This window comes from Pygocentrus nattereri, chromosome 12, assembly GCF_015220715.1.
Source record: "Pygocentrus nattereri isolate fPygNat1 chromosome 12, fPygNat1.pri, whole genome shotgun sequence".
NCBI lineage: Eukaryota > Metazoa > Chordata > Actinopteri > Characiformes > Serrasalmidae > Pygocentrus > Pygocentrus nattereri.
The window spans coordinates 7,406,738-7,430,215 of record NC_051222.1 but is presented as its reverse complement, the minus strand read 5'-3'; the positions used below and the strand labels follow the sequence as shown (position 1 = coordinate 7,430,215).

Genomic DNA, 23,478 nt, shown 5'->3' with positions numbered 1-23,478 from the left:
ACGCAGTCATTTTAGAAGAAATGGTAGAATTCCCAATTAATATTAATAAATGACATTAAATGCCTTATACCTAAGAATAAATAGATTTATTGAAAAAAATGTCAATAAAAAATTAAATTTTTACATATATTGCAGTTTTGTACATAATACATAATACAAACATACTCTTTCCCACACATATACAAACACCTTAGAAATAGTAATACCACATGAACAAGAGGATTTCTACAGTGCTGTGTAATTCTTCATTAATAACCTGCAATATTTTCTCTTCTTACTCCTGTAGTATTATTGTATAGCAAACCCATTTCATTTAATATTACTATAGATCCCTTTCATTAAAGTTACGCATACAGCACTCAGACAGTACAGTATGTATAGATGTAGTAGCGGGCCATCTCCTTATTTCCGCTGGCCTGGTATAGAAGTGAGAGATTGTAAGCAATCTCTCTGCGCAGATCCACTTGATCGTCTTCGATCCCCTTCAAACACAGTGAGAGACAAGTGTTATTAATTTTTAACACTGTTAACTTTTCTGAGTTGTCTATACTGGCAACTCACTTTTAGAGGCCTAAAGATTCTTTTCTCATCACAACCTTAAAACACTAAAGTTTTCAGGCCTAACGTTTACTCAAAACCTAAAGATGCACAGATTATGGTCAACACCGTAAACACCGTCCTACTCACCTCCAGTTTGAGTGGAGGGAAGCTAAGGGCTTTCTGATAGTAGTGAATGGCCAAATGGGTCAAGCCCAGCTGGTGCAGAGCCCGGCCCAGATTATACAAACTCTCCTGACAGTGACCTCTGAGCTCCACGTAGCGCCACAAGAATGAGAAACCCTGAAAAGACAAGAGAGGTGACGGTAACAGAACATGAGACAGGTGTTCATCATGGAAAACTCAGTGGCCTTGCTGGTGCTCAGACTATAGAACATCTGTTGATGACTTGGGTTGACAAGTCATACTCCAGACCTTCATCAATGGCCAGTTTCTGACCACAGAGCCGCTCTTGGCTGGATATTTTTGGGTGGTGGTCCACACTCAACCTAGAAGTGACCCTGAGGTATCTAACAACCCCAGCAGCACCACCACTACCATGTCGGTGTCACTGCTGCACTGAAAATGGACCAAAACCCAAATAATATCTGGTCACTGGTGGTCCTATTGTGGTCACTTTCCATTGTTGAACATAGTGAAGGGAGGCTGATGATTCTGCAGCAACAGCTGAGCTACAGTCTGCAATTACACCTACAAAGTGCACCAATATGGTAAGAGTTTCTAATAAAATGGCCAAGAAGCGGAGATACAAGGTGGATGTACTTAAGAAACTGGAAACTCTGGGTTCTTCTCCATGGCAAATATATCAAAAGAGTGCTTCATTGTGAAGAACAGCAATAACGGACATGCCAACATCCACACAGATTCGTCAACACATACCTGCAGTACTAAGGGGTGGCGTTTCATTACAAACTTCTGGGAGGCCATGTGAAAGAAGGTGAGACCAACGCATAAGCTGTGCAGAGGGTTACAGGGCTGATTCCTAAATGCCTGCATGTACTGACCTGCTCAGAAAGGAAACAAGGAGAACACCATTAAAAAAGGGGCAGATGTGCACTTCCCATCAAAGTTTGGGCTTCCTCTTCACTGTGCCTTTAATACTAATTAAGAATATTTTCTTTGTCAGTTTGCAATAACTTAACATGTTAAGCAGAAAGCTTTTTAGATCTTGCCATTCTTCTATGCAGAAACTGCAAACTAATGTAACAACTGACAAACATACTACATTGTATGTATAAGACTGCATTTTATCCCCTTCTTGTAATGTCAGCACTCAAGACTTTAGGGTGTTTAAACCAGCTTATGCGCATAAAACATTCAATATATACTTTTAACAATGGTTTGGAAAACTGTTCATTTAATATACAGGCAAAACCTGATCTTCATACCAAGGAAGACACTTTGGTGAACATGAAACTGAAATGCGGGAATGAATTGAATTTACAACCGTCTGCATTTAACCCATCCGTGCAGTGAAACACCCACATACATGCACGCTAGTGAACACACACACTTGGGGCAGTGAGCAGCCCTATCCACAGCGCCCGGGGAGCAACTGGGGGTTAGGTGTCTTGCTCAAGGGCACTTCAGTCATGGACTGTCAGCCGAGGGGATCGAACCGGCAACCTTCTGGTCACAGGGCTGGTTCCCTAACCTTCAGCCCACAACTGCTGAAGCTAAATATACACAAAGGATTAGCAAATACATGTTTTATGAAAGAAAAAAATAAGTATTTTATTATTACTTAACTGAAAAGTAACTCAAAAGTAAAGTAAATTCAAAAGGCGGCCAATTGTCCCAAAACCTTTGACAGGCCGTGCATAATAGGATTTTTATTTCAATCACGCTTCCGCAAATATGCAGTTACAAACAAATGCAATATGCAAACATTTGGGCACCCTTGGCCAAACTGCATAGTCGGCTGAATTATGAAGTGAACAGAAGTAAAACACAGACCACAAGCTGTGATATGTGCTCGATAAGGGACTACCGTAGTGACTAAAGGGCGTCCGAAATTCTGCACATGCCACAGTTGCTATTTTTCTGTTTTTCTGTCTGTCCAGTGTAAAGTAGCTGTGCATTAACCTTTGCAGAGTAATTTAAATACGTTCCAGCAGAGATAAAATTTTTTCACTTCAAAAATCAATAAAATATTTAATTTGACCACTGGGGTGGGTGGTCAAACGACTGATTCAGTGGCTTAAAGCTACCCAGAGCCAATCAGGGCAAAATTAAACGAAGATATGACCTTATGTCCTGATAAGTGGTCCACAAGGGGATGTGAGTGGACTACAGAGAGGCGTTACAGGATATTTGAGCAGGTTAATAAGTTCCTGCTGTGCTGTGGGACGTACCCAGGGCATGTTTGAACGTTCCAGACACCAGTGAGGTGTGTCCGTTGAGGAGGCAGAGCGCATGGTTCTCTGGGTTTTTCAGCATGAGACGCAGGCAGAAGCGGTGGTGGCGCACGTCCTGTGACTGCAGCGTCACCTGGTTGAAGACGTTCCAAAGCTGAGCTCGTTCCACGCTGCACATCAACATCAACCTGGGGCACAAAACATACGTGCTGGAGTTATCCTGTCGCCAAATGACTCTGGCCCACCTGATCTCAACTTAAAACAGTTTGGTGAAACATCAGATGTAAGTAATTCTCTAAATGTAGCTGATCAGCCAGGATATTATTTTAAAAGTCTGCTCGTGTAGCTACGAGGCCGAAATAGCTAATGAATAATGTAAACTTACGCCCCACCAAACCTGTAGAGGCCCCTGGACTGCCATTCTGGATGGACATCACAAATTTGCGAGTGGGCCGAATCTCATTCTTGTGGATGGGGGTATATAGAGTACATAAAAACAAAGCATAAGTGTACTTCAAACTTCAAACCAGGGTTGGGCGGTATAACGGTAATACATTACACTGCGCTATTTAAAAATGATGATGGTATTTTAAAATTATGTGTCACATCTCTATTCTATGTCTGAATGGCCTAATTATTATTATTATTTATTATTATTATTTATGGCATTTGGCTGACGCTCTTATCCAGAGTGACTTACAATTTGATCGTTTTTACATAGGTAGGCCAAGGTGGTGTTAGGAGTCTTGCCCAAGGACTCTTATTGGTATAGTGTAGGGTGTTTTGCCCAGGTGGGGATTGAACCCCAGTCTACAGTGTAGAAGGCAGAGGTGTTAACCACTACACTATCCCAACCACCACAATGATTAATTAATTAACATTAATTAATTCCACCCATTTATATCTTAGAGGAACTCACTGGGAGCTCGCTGACAGAAATAGGGGAATTCAGAAAAACTAGGCATGACAGTGGCTCAGTGATGGCCAAAAGCTAAACTGTCCACTCAACAAGTATGATTTCAGCTTTCGCACAAACATCAATCACTCCACTCTACACTCTCAGATATCCTCTAAATGAGGGTCATTTTGCCTTCGGTTAACTGTCCCAGTTGTGCTGTGGTGTGTGGTGTTTGGTCTGCTAACTAAGCTTTCATTAGCTTAGCCAAAATGCTACTGTCCAAAACACTACAAAGCAGATTTCAGCTTTCTATCACTCTATCACAAGTCACTCAACTTTTGCTCTCTCAGTTAATGCTAACCAGCTCTTCTCTCTTAGTTAGAAGTACTGTTTACAATTTAGCACCATTAAACTGTTTGCCCTTCACTGTGTTCAGTAATCTTCTAACCATGTACGCGAACTAAACTTTTTTGTGAAATACACTAGTTAATATTATTATTATTATTCATTATTATTAATATTATTAAAATGTGAGAAACACATTAAAAACACATTATAAAAACAAAAACGCAGGGTGCACAGCAAACACCTAGCAACAGCTTAGAAACAAATATGGAATACAATAGCAACTTTTTTAGTAACTAGTTTAGTAACTGTTTGGGATACCACACCATGTTCCACTTTATTATGCAAACTGGTTTTAAGTGTCATAAAGATTTAATTTTTTGTTTTTCAATTAAACACATGGATGCTATTGTGTCTCCAGGCTCTTTGGATTGCTGAAATCAATCTCAGACACCTGTAATAATTAGTTTGCCAGGTGAGCCCAATTAAAGGAAAACTACTTAAGAAGGACGTTCCACATTATTATGCAGGCCACAGGTTTCAAGCAATATTGGAAAGTAAAATGATCTCTCTGCTGCCCAAAAGCATCAAATGCCATGCCTTGAACGAGGTATGAAAACATTAGATATTTCACGAAAACTCAAGCGCAATCATAGTACTGTGAAGAGATTTGCGGATTTGTGCAGCTAAAGGCAGAATGAGGAAGGTTTCTGCCAGACAAATTCATCGGATTAAGAGAGCAGCTGCTAAAACGGCATTACAAAGCAGCAAACAGGCATTTGAAGCTGCTGGTGTCTCTGAAGTCCCACAAACCTCAAGGAGTAGGAGCCTTGCAGTTGTGTATAAACCTACTATTCGGCCACCCCTAACCAGGGCCCAGACATACATGAAGACAAGTCTTGTTAACTGATGAGTGCCGTGCAACCCTGGATGGTCCAGATGGATGGAGTAGTGGATGGTTGGTAGATGGCCACCATGTCCAACAAGGCTGTGATGTCAGCAAGGAATCATGGGGAGAGAGCTAGTAAGCCCGTTTACAGGCCCTGAAGGTGTGAAACTGACCCCGGCAAAGGATACAGAGTTTCTGACTGACCACTTTCATCCATGGTATAAAAAGAAGAACCATGGCTTCCATAGCAAAATGTACCATCTCATGCTGCAAAGAATACCTCTGTGTCATTGGCGGCTATGGGCACAAAAGGAGAGAAACACATTGGTGAGGCCACCATCCTCCCCTGACCTCAAGCCTATTGAGAACCTCTGGAGTATCTTCAAGCAAAAGATTTATGAAGGTGGGAGGCAGTTTACATCAAAACAGCAGCTCTGGGAGGCTATTCTGGCATCCTGCAAAGAAATTCAAGCAGAAACCCTCCAAAAACTCACAGGTTCAATGGATGCAAGAACTGGGAGGGTGATATCAAAGAAAGGGTCCTATGTTAACATGCAATTTGGCCTGTTAAGATGTTTTTAATTGAAATAGCTTTTAATTTCAGTAAACGTAATGCTGCAAATTCAACAAATGACCATTTTCAGTTCTTTGCAATCATAAAATGTTGTGAAACTGTTGTGCATAATAATTTGGAACAGTGCATTTTGAGTTTTAATATTTGTGAAAAAATACCGTTATCATTGGGAGGTTTGTTCAATAAAATTCGATTTATACTCGGTTGATGACTTTAAAATCATACTGACTGACATTTGCATCGACCATTTAGGAAAATTAGAGAAAAATATCATTCATTTAATAATTTGGAATGTGGTGTATAGCAACCACTTTGCCGTACCTTAGCAACCACCTATCATACCATAGTAACCAATCAGCAACTCTACTGCCTGGGAACTGCTCAATCACTGTATTTTCTTCAAGAATAGCACTACACTAGTTAATATCATTATTATTATTATTATTATTAAACAAGCAACACATTCTAAACACTTTACAGAGTGGACAGAGTTGTTATAAACCTGTTTATAATATTAAGTAATTATGAATAACTTAATGCTTTTTCTAAAGCCATAGATAGACATGCAAATCTTTGTTTTCCGTTTTGAACCATGTGCTGACCTGATGTAGTCGTAGGCTTTGCGGAAGTTGCGGTCCAGGAAGGCGGCAGACAGACCCAGATACTCCAGCTCCTTGCGCTTTGCCCGGTCGTCGTAGAAGGAGTAGAATTCCAGTGACGAGTCGACGAGCAGTTCAGCCTCAGCAAAGCGCTTCTCTTCACACAGAGCGTCCAGACACTGCAGCAGCAGCCTCCACCAGTCCTCCCGAGACAGCACGCTGGTCTTGCCTACAGCACAGACACACACAGAACATGACCAGATACTGAGATGTGAAAACGAAGCTACTGTACAGCAACAGCGATGTAGAAGGTTCTAATAATGTTTACTGAAGTTTGTTTCCAAATGGAATTACAATGATAAAAATGCTTTAACAATTAAAAAACTTTGCTTTGTCAAATTAAATATTTTTGCTATAATCAAGAATTTCCCAGCAGTATGACAGTATTTATTATTACAGTGCCAAATTACATCCTGTTACATAGCGGACATTATTGGTACTTAACTGGGCGAGGGGGTGGGGTTATGTTAAGAGTCAATTTGACCTGTTTCAAAGTTTAAAAACACAGGAAAAATATTCTCAATATATATTTTTAACATTTTCAAATCATTTTCTGCTGGACTTGGAGCAGCTATGACTCATTCAGTGTGAAATTGAAAGGGTCTGAATGGAAAGGGTCAGTTTGACCTGTAGAAGAAGAGATGTTCGGTTTTTATTTGTATTAAATCAACACAGCTCCATGACCAAAAATGTCAAAAATGGTGATTAATGTCTAGCTTTTGCCAATGTACAGAAAAAAAACTAGTTTAATGAAAAACGTATTAATTCGTACAAGTAAACCATGATTTGTAAGGAGTGAAAAACTTGATTACACCAAATATTTATTAAATTTATATTACAGACAAAAATATATATTTTAACTATTTATTTATGGTTAAACATGCATTGGGTCAAATTTGACCCAGACACATTATTGCTGTTTCTAACAGTTGAACGTAACAGGATGATTAAGGAACATGTTTTATTATTAAGAAAGCATGATTGGCCATCTTTTACTAGATTTAGTATAGTGAAGTAGTATGTGAAAGATTGAATAAAAATGATCATACTATTATTAGTGCTACATATAAAAGTAACTAAGGGTGCGTTGTGTCTGTTCAAACTTATCAAACTTGAAATCAAAGAAAAACTAAATATGCCTGATGCATGTTCTGAAACTATATTAAAGAATCATGGCATTACGTATTTTGCGATACACAAGCTTGCTTAAAGTAATAAATCAAAAGTTATTTGCCTATTTAAATAACATAAATGAAATGTTAATTAGAAGGTAAGAGGCGACTGTACAAAATTGCAATCACACATCACGTCCTACATCAAACATTTCAACAATTTAAAAAAATTTTCACATAGAATACAATTCTCTACTTCTCAGGTAATGTTGTTGGGAACCTAGTGGAAACTTGATTACTTTTCATGGTCAGTACAAGAAATAACAGCTACCCGTCACGTCCAGGTACGCCGCTTCTTGGTCCTCGATTTCAGACAGCTTGTTACGGGACACTTTAATGAGACGCAGGTGTCTGGTGCCAGACGATGTGCTAGCTATCAGACACACCTGGGCTCTCACCATCGCCACCTACAGGGCAGAAGCAGAAATAAAGAAGTGTTATAATCAAGCAAGGCTGAACTGGGGACTAAACTTAGCCCTGGGCTTTTGTCTGGACCAGCCTAGCACAACTACAGTGATCCACCCCCACCACACTCGCCCCTATACTCCCATCTAAGGAATAGGAGTATAATGTTTACATGACCACTTGAATAACTGGATAACTGCCGAAATCTGATAATGACTGCGTTATTGATGTGTATGTAAACACACTCATTGTAGAAACTCCAGTCCATCCCACATGTGCATTTGTAAGTAGAAGAGAGGGTTTGATTATTTATTTGATGAAAATTTATTTGATGAAAAGATGCTTGTGTTATTCTTTAACTCAGAAATGCAGAAAGTCAGAAATGCAGCCTGTCAATAGAAAATGCAAATCAAATGCAAATGGGCCATTCTATAGAAACATCAACTCTTCTGTCTTTCCATAGGTGTCAATGGTGTTACCAACCCTCATCGGTGTTACACATAAGAAAGGTAACACCAGAGACATATTTAATGAAAAATTCATTTTACGATAGGGCTGCTACAGAGCATCAAACCACATGGTGTCAATCATGGAAAATCCACTAAAATATATATTTTAATCCACTTGTATTCTATTTTTTCAGTTACCTAAGAATAAAGTGGGTCACGCCAGTGATTTCAACTAAAAGCTTCATATGAAATCATGAGCTAAATGAGAAAATGATAATCATCATTTCAGAGATCTTCAGAAAATAGATAAAAGGAAGTCCAGTGATGTCATTGGTGTGACTTTTATTTCAAAATAAGAGATTTTTTGTTACGCTGTAACACCAGTGAGACGAGTCCTGGGGACCACAACTTTCATTATATTGTTATAATATTTTTTGGGCATTTGTTTTCTTCAAGTCATTTAATTTATATATTTCACAGTCATGTATAGATTATTGTGGTTAAAATTGCAGAACAACGTGCTTCAAAATATGGCCTCAGCCTTTACACATGACTGTGAAGATGAGCACTTCTGTGGTGTTTGGAATTCTAGATAATTGATATAAAAACCAATATTGATGAATTGATGGTTCAAGAAGGTGTGATTGTTAAAATAACTTGTTTCATTTTAAAATATAAATAAATTGTAACCATAACATGTTTTGTTCATGGACGTTTCTGTAGAATGACTCAAATGTAGTTTGTTATGCAACTGTGTAATTACAAATGAAAAGCCAAATGACAATAACAACTGAAGGGTTAACCCTCATAAAAGGAGGATATGTGGAATGCAGAACAGAAAGAAAAAGAGCAGAAATACAGAAAAAGAGGGATCAAACCTTAAGAAGCATGGACAACATGGTGAGCAGAGCGTCTATGTAGTCTTCAGTGCGGCCTTGTGATCGGAGCAGTGTGGAACGATGGAGCAACAACTTCAGCTCCTAAACCCCCAAAAACACATACCACTTGTGAGCAATTGCACCGAAATTGTCTCATTAAAAACCTTTAGATTTAAAAAAAATACAACCGTAAACACATGGACACACACCTGCTGGGCTGCTGAGGAGTCCTGGGCCAGTGTGTCGGGGTCATACATGGGCTCCAGCGCCTGCAGGGCACAGTTGGGTCGACCCAGCTGCTGCTGCAGAGTGGACAGAGCCAGGCGTGCTTCCAGATGCAGTGGGGCCATCTCCACCACCTTACTGTAGCTCTTTACGGCCACCTCTAAATGACCGAGGGCCTTCAGACACTCTGGACACATAAAAACAGCACATTTAATATCACATATTGAAACCACACAGAGGAAAAATGTCATCCAAGTAATGTAATTGTACTTCCACTGTGTAGTCTAGACAGTTTACTAGATACATCTTTCAAGATGATATCAAAACTGACCTCTTATCTCATTAGTTCATGTCCATGTCCCTGGTGCCACACCATTTAAAAGACAAAATTCTTGATTTCTGCCTCTAAAGCATCTTCAGATTTTTGAGTACATCACTGTGTAGCAGCGCACAGGGAAAATACTACTTAAGCTTTAAGATTTTTTGATCAAACTTTGAAGAAGCATAATTACTAACATGCTAAGATATGGTCAGCATACACTGCTGTGAGTCATATGTGCAGGCTGAAAATTAAGGTCCAGCTTGATGTTTAGGTCTCAAATGCAAAAATCCACATTATACTGATGAAGATGATGATGACTATAGTAGATAATTCACTCACATCCTCAGAAGTCCTGTCCTGTTTTGATTGAGTTCTATCTGAATACTCTTTCAACAAGCTCAATATCAACAGATTCATCCCCTCGGGGAAGGGGTCCAAAGCACAACTCGATGTTCTTCGTTGTAATTGCTTTACGTGCAATTAAACACTTCCACCAGAAAGGTCTCCAATTCCCTAAAAACTTACAACTTATTAGCTGTGACTAATAAGATCATCTCCCCTCTTCCCACCAGACAAGAGAAAAGAAACACTCAGCAAGCTCACAGACCTTCCCTGATACCATGCTTCACTAAGAAAAAAGTCATGGTATGGAAGGAAAACACACAAAGATTTCTGACTCAGAATGTTTAATGATTAGAATTGATTCTAACACTATTATCATTTTTAATATGTGCTCATTTTTTCGTCAAAACAAAATTCTCAGACCATTCAAGTATAAAAATTACAGAAAGCTTGGAATACTGTTTTTGTTCTCTATATTCCACTACAATGTAAATCAAATTAGAATATTACTGTTGTCAAAAAAAAAAAAGCAAAACAAAAAAGTATGTAACTTTACAGGAGAAGGAAAAAACATACATTACTTCAATGTAAGTCAATGGAACAAAAAATTTTTCCAAATAATTTTTGGCCATTTATGTTGGTCCATCCTTCGTGAAATTTACAAACAATGTAAAGGCCAACATGCATTTTCAAATTATGTCAAAAACTGAAAATCGACAAAAATGGAAATTCGAGATTTTGTTCCGACAGCAGTGATATATAGCATATAAAAATCTACAGGAAGATTCACTTGAAATAGGCCCTGAATATTCTGCTGTGTCTCCTGTTAGGATGAAGCAATCTGAACCAAAAAAACATGCTACACAGGGTACGGGGTCTGCACCCAGGAATTGCAAACAGAGGTTAAACGTTGCGACAGCTGTCCGATGCCTTTCTCATTGCTCCAACAGAGGGGCAACCCAGCTTGTTCGAGGTTCCATATACTGAGGAGCACATTGCTTTGTCAGATTGCTTCGTCCTAGAGAGTTATTACAGAATATTTTGGGCCTCTTTCGAGTGAATCTCCCTGCATATAAGTACCGCGAAATGTCACTTTTACAGGAGAAGGTAAAAATGTTCTTAACTTTGAATGTAAGTCAATGTAAAGAGATTTTATTTCAAGCAATTCTGGAGCATTTCTTTCAGTCCATTCTTCATGACATTTTTAAACAACCTAAAGGGCAATTCAGGGGCTCAAATGATGTAAAAAAAAAAAAAAACATTTTTTTTTGTTGGTTTTGTTTTTTTTGGACAGCTATGATATACTTTTACCAAAATTTGCATTTAAATTACCAAAACTTGTTGAAATTTGAGATGTACTGAGCCAGTGGTTCAATCCACTGGTCCAACAATAAAAGGAACATGCACAGGTAAATGGACACGTATGCACCTGCATGGCGGAGCCACACCACGGCCAGGTTGTATCTCTCTGAGCAGACGAGGGCAGACAGCAGGGGCAGGGCGGAGTTGTATTCACCCTCATCCATGAAGGCTTCAGCCACATCCAGGTATAGGTCACCCAGCTCCTCTGGGCTCTGCTCCATCAGAGAGGTCAGCATGGGCTGCAGAGAAAGGAAACCTCTCATTACAAAAATCACGGAGGAAGCTGTGGGGAAGCAGGAGGCTGGTCACTCGCATATGTTTTGAAAATGCTCAATATTGAGACATTTTCAGACAGAGCTGTTTGTTCTAAACGTTTAGTTTAGAATGTCCCTGTGAATCTGACACTCTGTTCCTAGAGGTGCTACATTTTGATGTACAAAAACACACCAAAACCCATGGGACATTTTATTAACTGAAACTATAAAAGCTGTAACAAGTAAGTGGATCTCCTGATTCCCCCCGCAGTGGATGACTGGATAACCTGATCAATGAAAAATTTACAAAGGAAAAATTAGCTTCACCAGACTGAAGATCTCAAAATCTGTAAAATTACGGTTAAAATTGACGACTGAATCCCTGAAGTGAAGGAGCAGTGTTGAGAAAAATCTACCCCACCCAATTTACCCCCTACAAGACAGCCGAATTAGAACAGTGCTCATCTTTCTTATCTTAGTCAGTAACAAAATCAGTCTGTTTAGTTCTAATTCATAATGAGAGGTTGAATATGCTCATGTTAAAATGAATTATGACCATTTTTGTTACTAAAACCTCAAAAATGTTATGAGTGCACCAGATGTCTGAAGAGCTTAACGCATTAATAGCTCCCTCACAGAATGCTTTTACACAAAATGGTTATCAATCTGCTGCCTGAACCATTGTTTTATGACATTTTGCTAAAAATTGTTGGCCTAAAACATATTTTTAATACCCATTCATGGTAGAGATGCTACAAGCAGGAAAGAAATATCCCCTTTTATCTTCTTTTCCAGACTTTTCCCTAAATAAAACTTAATAAAATTGCTTGTTGTAAGCATTGTAGGCATCAGAAGACTCCTGGTTACTATCACACAATAGCCCTTTCAGTATTTTTTATTAGCCAAAAATAATGATTAAAGAGAACAGCCACCAATTTATATCAAACTACTGACATCATACTAGTTGGTGTTCACCATCTTTTATCACTGCTGTTACAAATAATGACTGGATTAATGTATATTTAAGTATGTGACTCACATCTAGTGGTTTGAAGACACTCTGGTGGATCAGACAGACCATAAGCTTCACCCTGATATCTACTGGAATATCATCAGGCACCACAACCTCCAGAATCTCTCCTACAGAGAAAAGCAGTCAGATACAGTGATTAAAGAACTCTTCTGTAGACTAATGTAGTTCAATGATGGTCTATTTCAGATCAGGGCAAGCGTCCCTGCTGCTTTTCCATCCTCACCCTTCGCTTCTGCCTCTTCTTTCTTCTCAACCTTCTGTTCTTCCTCAGTTTCTGGATCAGGCTGCTCTTTGGTTTCTTGCTTGCTGGAGTCTCTCTCCAGCATAATGTTACAGAACCTGATCAAGGCCTGCAAACAAACACAATCTATCCAATCAACCTATCAAGCACACAGTCTGGATAGACTGGAATTGCAAGTTGTATTAACTCACCATCAAATCCCTCCACGTCTCGCTTACACATACAGTCAAATGAAAAAGTTGGAAGACCCCTGGTTGAATTACATGCTGGCTGATTTTAGTTTTGAGTTACAATATGTTAACACATCCCTTGGATGTGGAATTTTCCTGCAAATTTTAGCACGCAATTTCAATTTTTAACAGACTGGAAAACACAACACGCTATACTGAATATGTTCTCAAAGTGTTAAATTCAGCAAATAAGGGAAATCGTGCATTAAAATGTGCAGAAGTTTGTTCTCTGTACAGGATACGTTAATTATTTTCACTTAAAAAATCAATAAAACATCACTTCACCAGGTGTGCCAAAAACTTTTGCAGATGGCTGTGTGGACACTTAAGCATGCAGCCCGTTCTCCCTCACCTGTAACGCTTTGCCGTACTGGTGGTTGGCTATGTAGAGCTCGGCTGCCATGTTAACGCACTCATGGGAGACCAGCTCGGGGTGCCGGTCCAGAGCCTCCTCCATCACCCCGATAGCCGAAGACAGCTCGTTGCTCTCATAGTAACTTCTAAACTCACAAACACACACAGACCCACCATATCAGAACAGTTGAGGAATCTCAAGTTGAACGTACTTTCTCCATTTCACTGAAGAGATCTCTCTGAGCCCTCTAGGCCTCTAGGCAAATATTATGGTAATGCTCTCTATTTCATTGTTAAACTTTGGTTGGAAACAAAAAGGTTAAATCTTGGAACTCCCAGTGGAAAACTGTCCAATCAGGACTACTCTGGAAGAGACAACTCCTGTGAGAAGAACATCACTCTAGGCCTTCTGTAAGCCCTACATATGTCACTGAGTGAATATTAACAGTAATTTAACCAGGTTTAAGTGTCAGATATTAGAAAATAGTAAAAGAAAAGTAAAACTGCAACATTGCATGTAAAATACATAGGAGCGCTTCTCCGGCCTTCAGTTAAATCAGGTCAATGCTTCAGTATTTTAGCAAACCGTGACAGCGCTAGGCCTTTATTTCAGACCCTGAATATCAAAACTCAGTCAAAAAAAGAGAAAAAAAAAACAGAGAAACACCTGTACAATAATGCTGATTTCTGCTAGTGACCCTGTGGGATTTCTTATAGTATGTTTGCATTAGTTGAATGATGGTTGTGAATGCAAAATATGCATGGAAAAAGATATGCTAATGTATGTTGCAAGCTTCAAATAACATTACGCAATGTATTTTACAAGTTTTATATGTCTGTGTTTAATTTAAGATTTAATTTAATTATCCCATGAGGGTGCTAGTAGAAATTAGCATCACCAGAAATGCAGGGTTTTGATAGAGTTTTGATATTTATAACCTGAAATGAAGGCGTCGCTCTAATAATCACAGTTTGACAATGATAAAAACTGTTTGTGTGTTGAAAATATTGAAGCACATTTATCTGCAGTCAAGCCCAAACAAGCATCCCCTGCAGTGTGCATGCACAGCTAGCTAACGTTAGCTGAGCCGTTGAAACTTCCCTCTGATGCAAACCATTTTCCAGAGAGGTACAGCTTTGTGTAGCTATGCACTTTAGTTCATAAGCTTTGAACTCTGAAGCTACACCTTAAGTGAGCACTCTTTGTAGACTGTGTTTGTTAGCCTGCTGAGCTAAAAAAAAATCAGAGCCTAGCTGAGCTAATGTAACCTAGCTGGCTAGTTACCTTCCTAATGGCTTACAACTTGGCCACGACTCAACTCAGTGGTTAACACCTCTGCCTTCTATGCTGTAGACTGGGGTTCAATCCCCCACCAGGGCAAGCACCCTACACTATACCAATAAGGGTCCTTGGGCAAGACTCCTAACACCACCTTGGCCTTCCTGTGTAAAATGATCAAATTGTAAGTCGCTCTGGATAAGAGCGTCATAAATGTACAATTACATAAATGTAAATGTAAGCGGTCGCCGCTTCTTACTTGGCCATGTCGCGAGACAGCTGCATGAAGTGCTCTCCGTCCGTAGGGGGCAGGAGGCTGAGGATGCGGCGGTAGCCGTCCATGGCCTGCTTGTGTTCTCCCACCTGCTCGTAGAGGCTGGAGCGCTCCCACAGATAGCGCACGTTACTCTGGTCATACTTAATCGCTGACCAAAACAGAACACAGCCTTTAGATAGAGTACCACCACCACTCACACACATTAAGTTTTATACAGATATTCGGAATTCTTCGCATCCCTCTTAGTTTGGTGAAATATCTAATTTCGGGAAATTTCCTCTTAGCCTGAATAGCTGAGACTCGTTTGGTTTCTGACGTTTGCCTCTTCTTAACTACAAGGCTAATATAGCGAACATGTAAAATGCACAACTAAATCATGACTGACTAGCCTAAAACTGAGCTAAGTTGTAAATGAATGTCTTAGATATATAAAAGTGAACAAAATTACAGACCAAATTTGGGCTTCTATTGGCTGCTACTGCTGTTTTGCCACTATGCTTTTTTATTCAATGCCACTTTTATAGATACAGTGTCAGAAATAATCCACATAAGCAAGTGTGGAGATTCAGGCATAAGTTTAGCACAATGCTAACAGGTTGGTAACATTACTTGTTAGCTATGTCAGTGTATTCGGTGTAAAACCAAAAAAGCAAACCTCAGGCACTAAACATGTCCAGCTGATATTACACGCAGGGAATGAGGGAAAAATGTATTTAATATAAATATATTTAATACAAATACAAATATATTTAAACCTGTCCAGTGTTTGAATATGAATACATTTAGATTGGTTATAGTTAAAGCAATGATTCCTGTATATATCTGAGCCTTCCAAACAAAAAGCTGCAATTTGTTTTCATTTTTTAAGAGGAACTCACAGATTTTCCAAACTTTCTGGATAATTAAGTGGATAAGAGGTGGATTCAGAGTCGTTTGGTGTGAAATACTCCATTCCTGAGAAAAGTCAAATAGTTCACAGTGTTGGCGATAGGAACCAGACATCTGAATACCTTTCATGCCTCTAAAACCTACATCACAAAAAGCTATTACATGAAATGGTTGGGATAGTGTAGTGGTTAACACCTCTGCCTTCTACACTGTAGACTGTGGTTCAATGCCCACCTGGGCAAACACCCTACACTATACCAATAAGAGTCCTTGGGCAAGACTCCTAACACCACCTTGGCCTATATATGTAAAATGATCAAACTGTAAGTCGCTCTGGATAAGAGCGTCAGCCAAATGCCATAAATAAATGTAAATTAAATGGATATGCATACGCTACGTGATGTCAGAGATGTTGTTTGAAATATGATTTGGGCCTATTTGGCACATTTTATGGAGTACATAAAATGGCTATATTACTTCTACAGTGCACCACTTCACATGACGCCACTTGGAATGGCTCATTCAAATATTTTATTTTACAGATGTTCTGGAGCCCAGGCTTATCCCACACTTTAGCCACTGACAAAACATCTCACTACAATAGACACAAGCAAGCTTGCTGTTGTAACTGTGCTGACCTTTGGTGTAACAGATGATGGCCTGCTTGACATTATCCTGCTCTAGAGACATGTCAGCCAGTTTGACCCACTCCTCGCAGTCACTGGGGTTCAGGTGCGCTGCAATCAGTCCGAACTGCAACGCCTTCTCCATGTCGCCCTGATCCTCATAGATCATTGCCAGTGTGGAGAAGGGCTCATAGGCCAGGGGAGCTGAGACACACCAGAAAGCATGGCTTAAATTCCCTTTTAAATGAAAACACTTCAACACTGACATCCACTGAATTGTCTTCAAACATTTCTCCAGAGAAAATGTTACTATGGTTAGATTTACACAAGGGAATTCTGGAAATAAATGGAAAATTTTAACTCTAAACCTGTTCAATGGGTTTTTCATAAACCAAACTCTGAGGAATTGTAGCAAACAATGAGAAATAGGTCCATAATTTAGAAATAGAATCCATACATCCCCATAACATGGATCGTCCTGATTGCAGGTGGCTTGAGGAAATAGGAAAACTTAAACTTCATTGTTGAGAATCAGGCATAAGACAAAACAGATCCAACAGACCCTGGCGAATGATCTCCATGCACATCAGGATAGCGTCGTCTTTCTCTCCACGAGCATAGCGGATGTTGGCCTCCCCCATTAACCCCCGGAGGGCGCGAGGTAGCTTACTGCGGGGGCGTCTTTCCTAAAAAACAAAGAGAAGGGCAGGGGTATAAGAATTCCCTCAGAATTTGCAGGTCGAGACCACCCATATCCCCCTGCGCTCAATTTTAAGAGGAAATGTTTTTATTAACATCTCATTAATGAAAGTGTGGATCGTAAAGGAGTGTTAACAGCTTTTTGCCAGATTCCATTTACACTGTTCCCAATAATGTGTCCTCAGTGTGAAATGTACACATTAACACATAAGCTGTTTCTGTTTCACCCTCTGTTTGCTTCTGAGTTGACAAACTTGGCTTGAACAACTTTTTGTTAAAATTTAATTCTCGTCATTTGTCAAAAATAGTCGCTTGGAGTGTATTGATGGCCACCCAAAAATAATTTATCCCAATTTAAACATACTTAATTTCCATTTCTTCCCATTTTACCAAACACCAAAAAGAAAATATTTTACATTTTTATGTATAAATAATAGCACACGGTGTCATTAATGCAAGGCATCCGTTTTTTCTGCCCTGTGGTCATTTTGACCGCTTCAACCTTCACATTAGCCAAGTTCATGAGATGCTTCACATCTAAATTTAATTATTAGATGTTAGATGGAACAGAAGTGGTAGAAAACGTGCAGACTGTCTAACAATTAGTCTGAAATAAACTCAGCTCCACACACTTGAAGAACGGCTCATCGTATTAATGCTGTAGCTCGCACCTTCATCATCTTCTTGTTTTCCCGATTCAGTTCCATCTCCAGGGCAAAGACGTCTCCTGGCGTGACTTCACTGCCGCCCCCACCTTCATCTTCATCGTCCTCGCCGATCTCTCTCCACTCTCCTTCATCATCGTCCTCGTCCATGTCTTCGTCCACAATCTCCTCGAGTCCCTCCCCAAGCATGGAGGCGAAGGCCTTCTGAACAGACAGGCTAACTCCCTCTTCTGTGCTGCCTACCAGACAAAAGGCAAGAAAACATTCTTTTTCAAACTGAGAAGCTTCTCTTACCTGGAAAACACAGGGAGCAGTTAATGCTCTGAAATTAGGACAAATAAGATAGCAGCTCTTGTTAATGTTTTTCATTGAGGTTTGTGCCCATCAAGGACCATTTCATGCTATAAGCCAGGGGTGTCGAACTCAGCCAATAAAAAGGCCATATTAAAAAATCTCAGCAAATCCATTGGCCAGCTGTGTTTCAGTTCATTTTATTTAGCATTTTGCCATGACCTGAACTGGGCACGCCAAAACTGCAGTAGCAAAATAGACACTGAAGACTTATTCAAAAATAATTCTAAATAAAAATAAACTGTTTCAGGTATTTTTTTTAAACTGCCTATTTTCTTGAACTAGACACCAGGGATCTTTTCTTTTTGTGTATCCACTGGCTCACAGACTGTTGAAGGGGGTCAAAACACATGGTATGTTGCAGTGCATGCTGGGGACTGTAGTGCATTTCAAGGTGAAACAAGCTACTAAAACCAGGAAATTAAAATAATTACATTGGCCAAATAGGACTGTGCGGGCCTTGTGTTTGACACATGGGCTTATAAGCAGTTATTTAAGACCCTGAGACCCACAGGTGTGTAGTTTTACTGTCGTTGTTGTTTTTGTTGTTATCATTACTGTAATATTTGGTTTAGAAAATGTCTTATGCTTATTTTATATTTCAATTTATGGATTTATTTTATTTACACAAGTAATTTAATTGTATAAAGCTTCTATTTCTCAAATGTTTTAGTAATTATTGTTTTTTTCCTAATTAAAATTAATTAACTATTAGAATCTGTTCTTGCATAACGTCATACGCAAAAGTTTGGCCGCTCATACATATTGGGCAAAAATACATATATTACATTTTGTAAAAAATATAATACTTCAGCAACAAATAAAAAGTGTGCCTTTTAAAATGTTCAGAAAAACACCATATTGAAGTTTGTTCATTTTAGTATGTTAACTTATTTTCACTTAGAAGATCGACAAAACCAAAAAGGGGTAGACATGTCAAGTCAGATTTATTGTCAATACTACAATACGTACAGGACATACAGTGAACTGAAACTGCGTTACTTTCAGACCCCATGGTGTGGCAATAACACTAAATAGGCGGTAAACAGGAAAAGTGTGAATTTAAATAGACTAAAAAAAACACTAAACACTACTCATAAAAATAAGATTAATTGTAGAAAAATAGAATAATAAAAAAATAACAAATATAAGAAGGACCTGAAATTAACACTTGCATATGTGAATTGGGGTGGATACAAAAAGTAGAATGTCATTTCGGATCACCAAATTTAAAAAATTGCACTGCACCAACCTATCTGATGTTTCCAAGCTGTTCTGCGGACCTGCTTCGAAGTGCTCGGAATGGCATCGTCCTGATCGGCAGCGTCATTCTCATCAGAGCCGTGACCCGCTTCCTCCTGGACCAGAAACATCAGTCAGCAAAAAGGATTTTCCATGCAGGGATGGTCAGATTATTTATTGACCTTTAGCACAACATTAAACCGATGGTAAATATTCTGTTGGTGGGTCCTTATATTTGGTTGGGGGGGGGGGGGGGGGTTCTCAAAAGTTCACAGCATGACCTGTTATGAATGCACTAAATTCAGAAAACATGTTCTCACATTTAAAGCACCTGTTTTTCAACTACGATGTTCAGCATTCACTTACTGCTAGTCGGGTTAACCTAAAGTATGGTATAGTTGAGATACACAGCCGAGAGTGAAAACTGTGACTGCAAAGCACAGAAGTGGAAACATCAGAGTCTGGGGCTGTTTTTATGACAGTGGTGTTGGTGAACTTGTGCTGATTGATGATGATCATTATGGTCTTGTAAAATAAATGCCATTTGTTTCTTAACACAATATCCCTTATTCATCAAACGTTGCACAAAAGAGTGCAACGTTATTGATATACAAACCTCTCTGCTTCTGATATGTGAAACTTTCATACAATCTAGAAACAAATAGTATATCAGCTTTGGTGCGTGAAATCAAGCGCATGCCTACCAGCACCTCATTTATATATAACGCGAATGAAGCCCTAATTCATGCAGATGTTTCAGTTACAGAATAGGGTTGGTTTACACCACTGTACATATAAAATAAGCACATACAGTTCTATACGGGATTTCCAGGTGCACAAATTATTAGTACTGTCTTATTATTGGTACTAAAGGATATTGATAGTAGTTTTAGCTAGTGGTCCACAAAACAAGCAATTATTTCAGGTCATTAAAGTATTAAACAACCTTAAACTTACAGAGTCTTACCAGACAATCATACAGAAAGAGGAAACTGATGAATAACGAAACTGTCGGTGAAACTGAAATGCACACATTTTACCCTACACAACTTTAAGAAATAATGGTCACTAAACATAATACACTTCTTAAATACAGCACAAATGTCCAAATACTCGTTGGTTCCACTGTAAGTTTAAGATCAGTCACTGAAATGCATCTCTGTTGTTTTCCTGGTGGTTCTATACTGTACTTTGTGCTTTCTTGATGGATCAATATCACAGTGTAAAGCACTCTAATGGCTTAACAGGTGTTCTGGAACTGATTTCAGATACATCTGATGGTTTCCTAATGGTTCCCTATAAGGTGTCCAACAGGTAACCAGTGATCTGTGGTTGGTTAGTGTAGTGCTTAACACCTTTGCCTTCTACACTGTAGACTGGGGTTCAAGCACCCTACACTTTACTAATAAGGGTCCTTGGGCAAGACTCCTAACACCACCCAAGCCTACCTGTGTAAAATGATCAAACTGTAAGTCGCTCTGGATAAATAAATGCCATAAATGTAAATGTAAATCTCTAATGGTAACCATCAAACCAATTACCATTAGGAAGCAAAATCATCCAGTTTTAACCCTAATAGTTCTAATGGAAGTGAGAGGGTGAGGTTAAACCGTTTTTTACCTGCAAGTGAACCAAAAGTAAGAGGTAAACACAAACACATACATGCATATTCACGAATTCATAGTTTCTTTAGTCTGATTAACTCGATCAAGTCGACTCCGTTCAGGTGCTCACAGCACACAGTGAAGATATCAGTGAGTTAGAGGTCCTGTGTTTTTACACCGCACTATTTGTGACAGATTCTGTAAAAGACGAATATCGTGATGGCGATAAATGAGCGATGTATCGAGCAGCTCTGTCAGAAAACCCGTCCAGCACCGTGTTAAACGTGTTTACGGAGTTATTTACCTTCCGCTTGGCTCGTCTTTCCTCTCTGCGTCTCTCAAACTCCTCGAAGGAAATCTTCCCCTCCAGGTAATCATTGAGCTCCGGGCTGGACTCCGACATTATTTACAAATCAGAAATAAATCGATATAAATTTCACTGAATAAACACAACTAACTACAACAGGGGCGCACGGGCACCGCGAGTCTGGAGACACTCAGAGACACCAGCGCTACAGCTTCTGTCAAAATAAAAGTCCCTCAAAACGTCTGCGTTCACTTCTGGGAATTCAGACGTGAGAAACGTATTTAAAATATGTTTTTAAACAAAAACTATAGCTCTAAAACCAGGAATTATTAAACAATATAATATAATATAATATAATATAATATAATATAATATAATATAATATAAACGTTTATATATATATATATATATATATATATATATATATATATATAAAATGCGCTGGCAGGCATTTTTAACACTCCTGATATGTTCATTCTACTTGGTAAACACTTCATCCATAAAATGACATTTATAAAGAGAATCCCGTCTTACAGTGCATTTAAAAATAACTTTTAGAATTATATCTCCTCAATCCAGTATATGTATTGTAAAAAAACAGCTAAGCTAATGAACGTCCCACTACCTCACGCAAGACGTGAGATCTGCTTTTCAGTTCATGAATGCACTTCATTTTTTTTATCATTATTTTTTTGTTATTCTTTCTTGTTTCCTTTATTTAAACTTATGAATTCTCATTGTGTACTATTATTATACTGAAACCCTGTCCTGATAATCACTTATTCCTCTAGCAAGAAAAAACAAAACCCTTCTTCAACGCGCTTTTTCATATGTATAAAAAATGGATGTGCCGAAACAGACAGACTCTGTAAAGACAGTTTGGGGGCTTCACACTCACAAAGCTTTTAAAACAGGCGTGCATTGGTGAAACCTGGTGGACAAAAGGACAAACAGCAGCTGCTCTGCCCTGCAGTTGAGTTTTAGACTAAGTGCGCCAAATCTGTTCCTTCTACATGTTTCTAAAGCAGCAAATGTGATTAATAACATGTAGAAACAGTACATCCAGAACTCCACAGCTAGAGTTCCCACCCATATTAAGTGCCCAGCTTACATCACCCCCACTCTCTCTCAGCTTAGACTGGCTATCGGTGTTGTTCTCAATACCTAGTTTAAAATAAGGTCTGATATTTCTTAGAATAAAGTTATTCTAAAATAGTTCAGTCCAGTAAATGTAGCTATACTGCCATTCCCATAAGAGACTGGTTATATTTTCTTTGTTAGACTCACAGAAACTGCAGCGCAAATCACTGTCAATTTAAAAGAAGCTTTCACTGGATAGCATCTGTGAAGTATTCTGAATGGTCTATAGATTCATCTGAACATGCAATGTTTTTCTGTCTAATATTCAACTATATAGTGTGGCTGAACCTGTGCCTACTGCAGCCTTGGGTTCCTGTTGAACTTAACGGAACAAACTTTATTTGTCCCAGAGGGGTAATTCATAAGTGAGCATATAAACAAAACATTTAACATTTAACAAACATTTAACATAGAGACATCTTCATAAATAAGATAAATAAATAAAAACCATAGTAAACACATGGCTCACCAGGAATGATCAGTGATTAACCTGAAGGCAGAGTGGAGGACATGCGAAGGGTCTTTCATAATAGAATGGCCTGTTGTGTATGTAATAAGGCCAGTGACCTCAATAGAAGACCAGTTATTTCAGAGTAAACAGATATCAGGCACCGTAAACTGTTCTTATTGATGTTTATATCCTAGCTCCGTAAAGGGGTGCACCAGTCATCAACATTATTTAGACATACTGTGGCAATCGATGCTCATTGCCCATACCACAAACTATTGGTGATAGGCAATAAAATTAGCAGAAAAAATTCCATCCATCCATTTTCTAAGCCGCTTCTCCATTTCAGTTTATTTGATGTAGATGTTCCAAACCCTGGCCCTGGGGTATCACATGCCTTGCACA

At 38.9% G+C, this 23,478-nt stretch overlaps 1 protein-coding gene across 1 annotated transcript; it reads right to left on the bottom strand.

Annotated features, from left to right (window-relative positions):
* Nucleotides 1-108: 108 nt before the first annotated feature.
* On the bottom strand, nt 109-21,673 carry gtf3c3 (general transcription factor IIIC, polypeptide 3). Its single transcript, XM_017713998.2, has 18 exons — nt 21,483-21,673; nt 19,585-19,690; nt 17,988-18,220; nt 17,180-17,303; nt 16,630-16,821; nt 15,086-15,251; nt 13,546-13,693; nt 12,946-13,072; nt 12,729-12,829; nt 11,503-11,674; nt 9,394-9,596; nt 9,185-9,286; nt 7,724-7,859; nt 6,224-6,449; nt 2,913-3,103; nt 1,438-1,562; nt 688-840; nt 109-482 (listed from the first exon to the last, which is right to left on the bottom strand). The coding sequence occupies exons 1-18, from the start codon at nt 21,579-21,581 to the stop codon at nt 360-362; spliced, it is 2,727 nt and encodes a 908-aa protein (XP_017569487.1). The 5' UTR covers nt 21,582-21,673; the 3' UTR covers nt 109-359.
* Between the last annotated feature and the right edge of the window lie 1,805 nt (nt 21,674-23,478).

Bases quoted from the DNA above. Each gene is read 5' to 3' on its own strand.
- gtf3c3 (XM_017713998.2), bottom strand. From the start codon at position 21,581: ATGTCGGAGTCCAGCCCGGAGCTCAATGATTACCTGGAGGGGAAGATT. The intron at 6,450-7,723 runs GTAGCTGTTATT...TCTGTGCTGTAG, and splicing joins GGCGTACCTGGACGTGACGG to GCAAGACCAGCGTGCTGTCT. The intron at 1,563-2,912 runs GTACGTCCCACA...CTTTCTGAGCAG, and splicing joins AACGTTCAAACATGCCCTGG to GTCAGTACATGCAGGCATTT.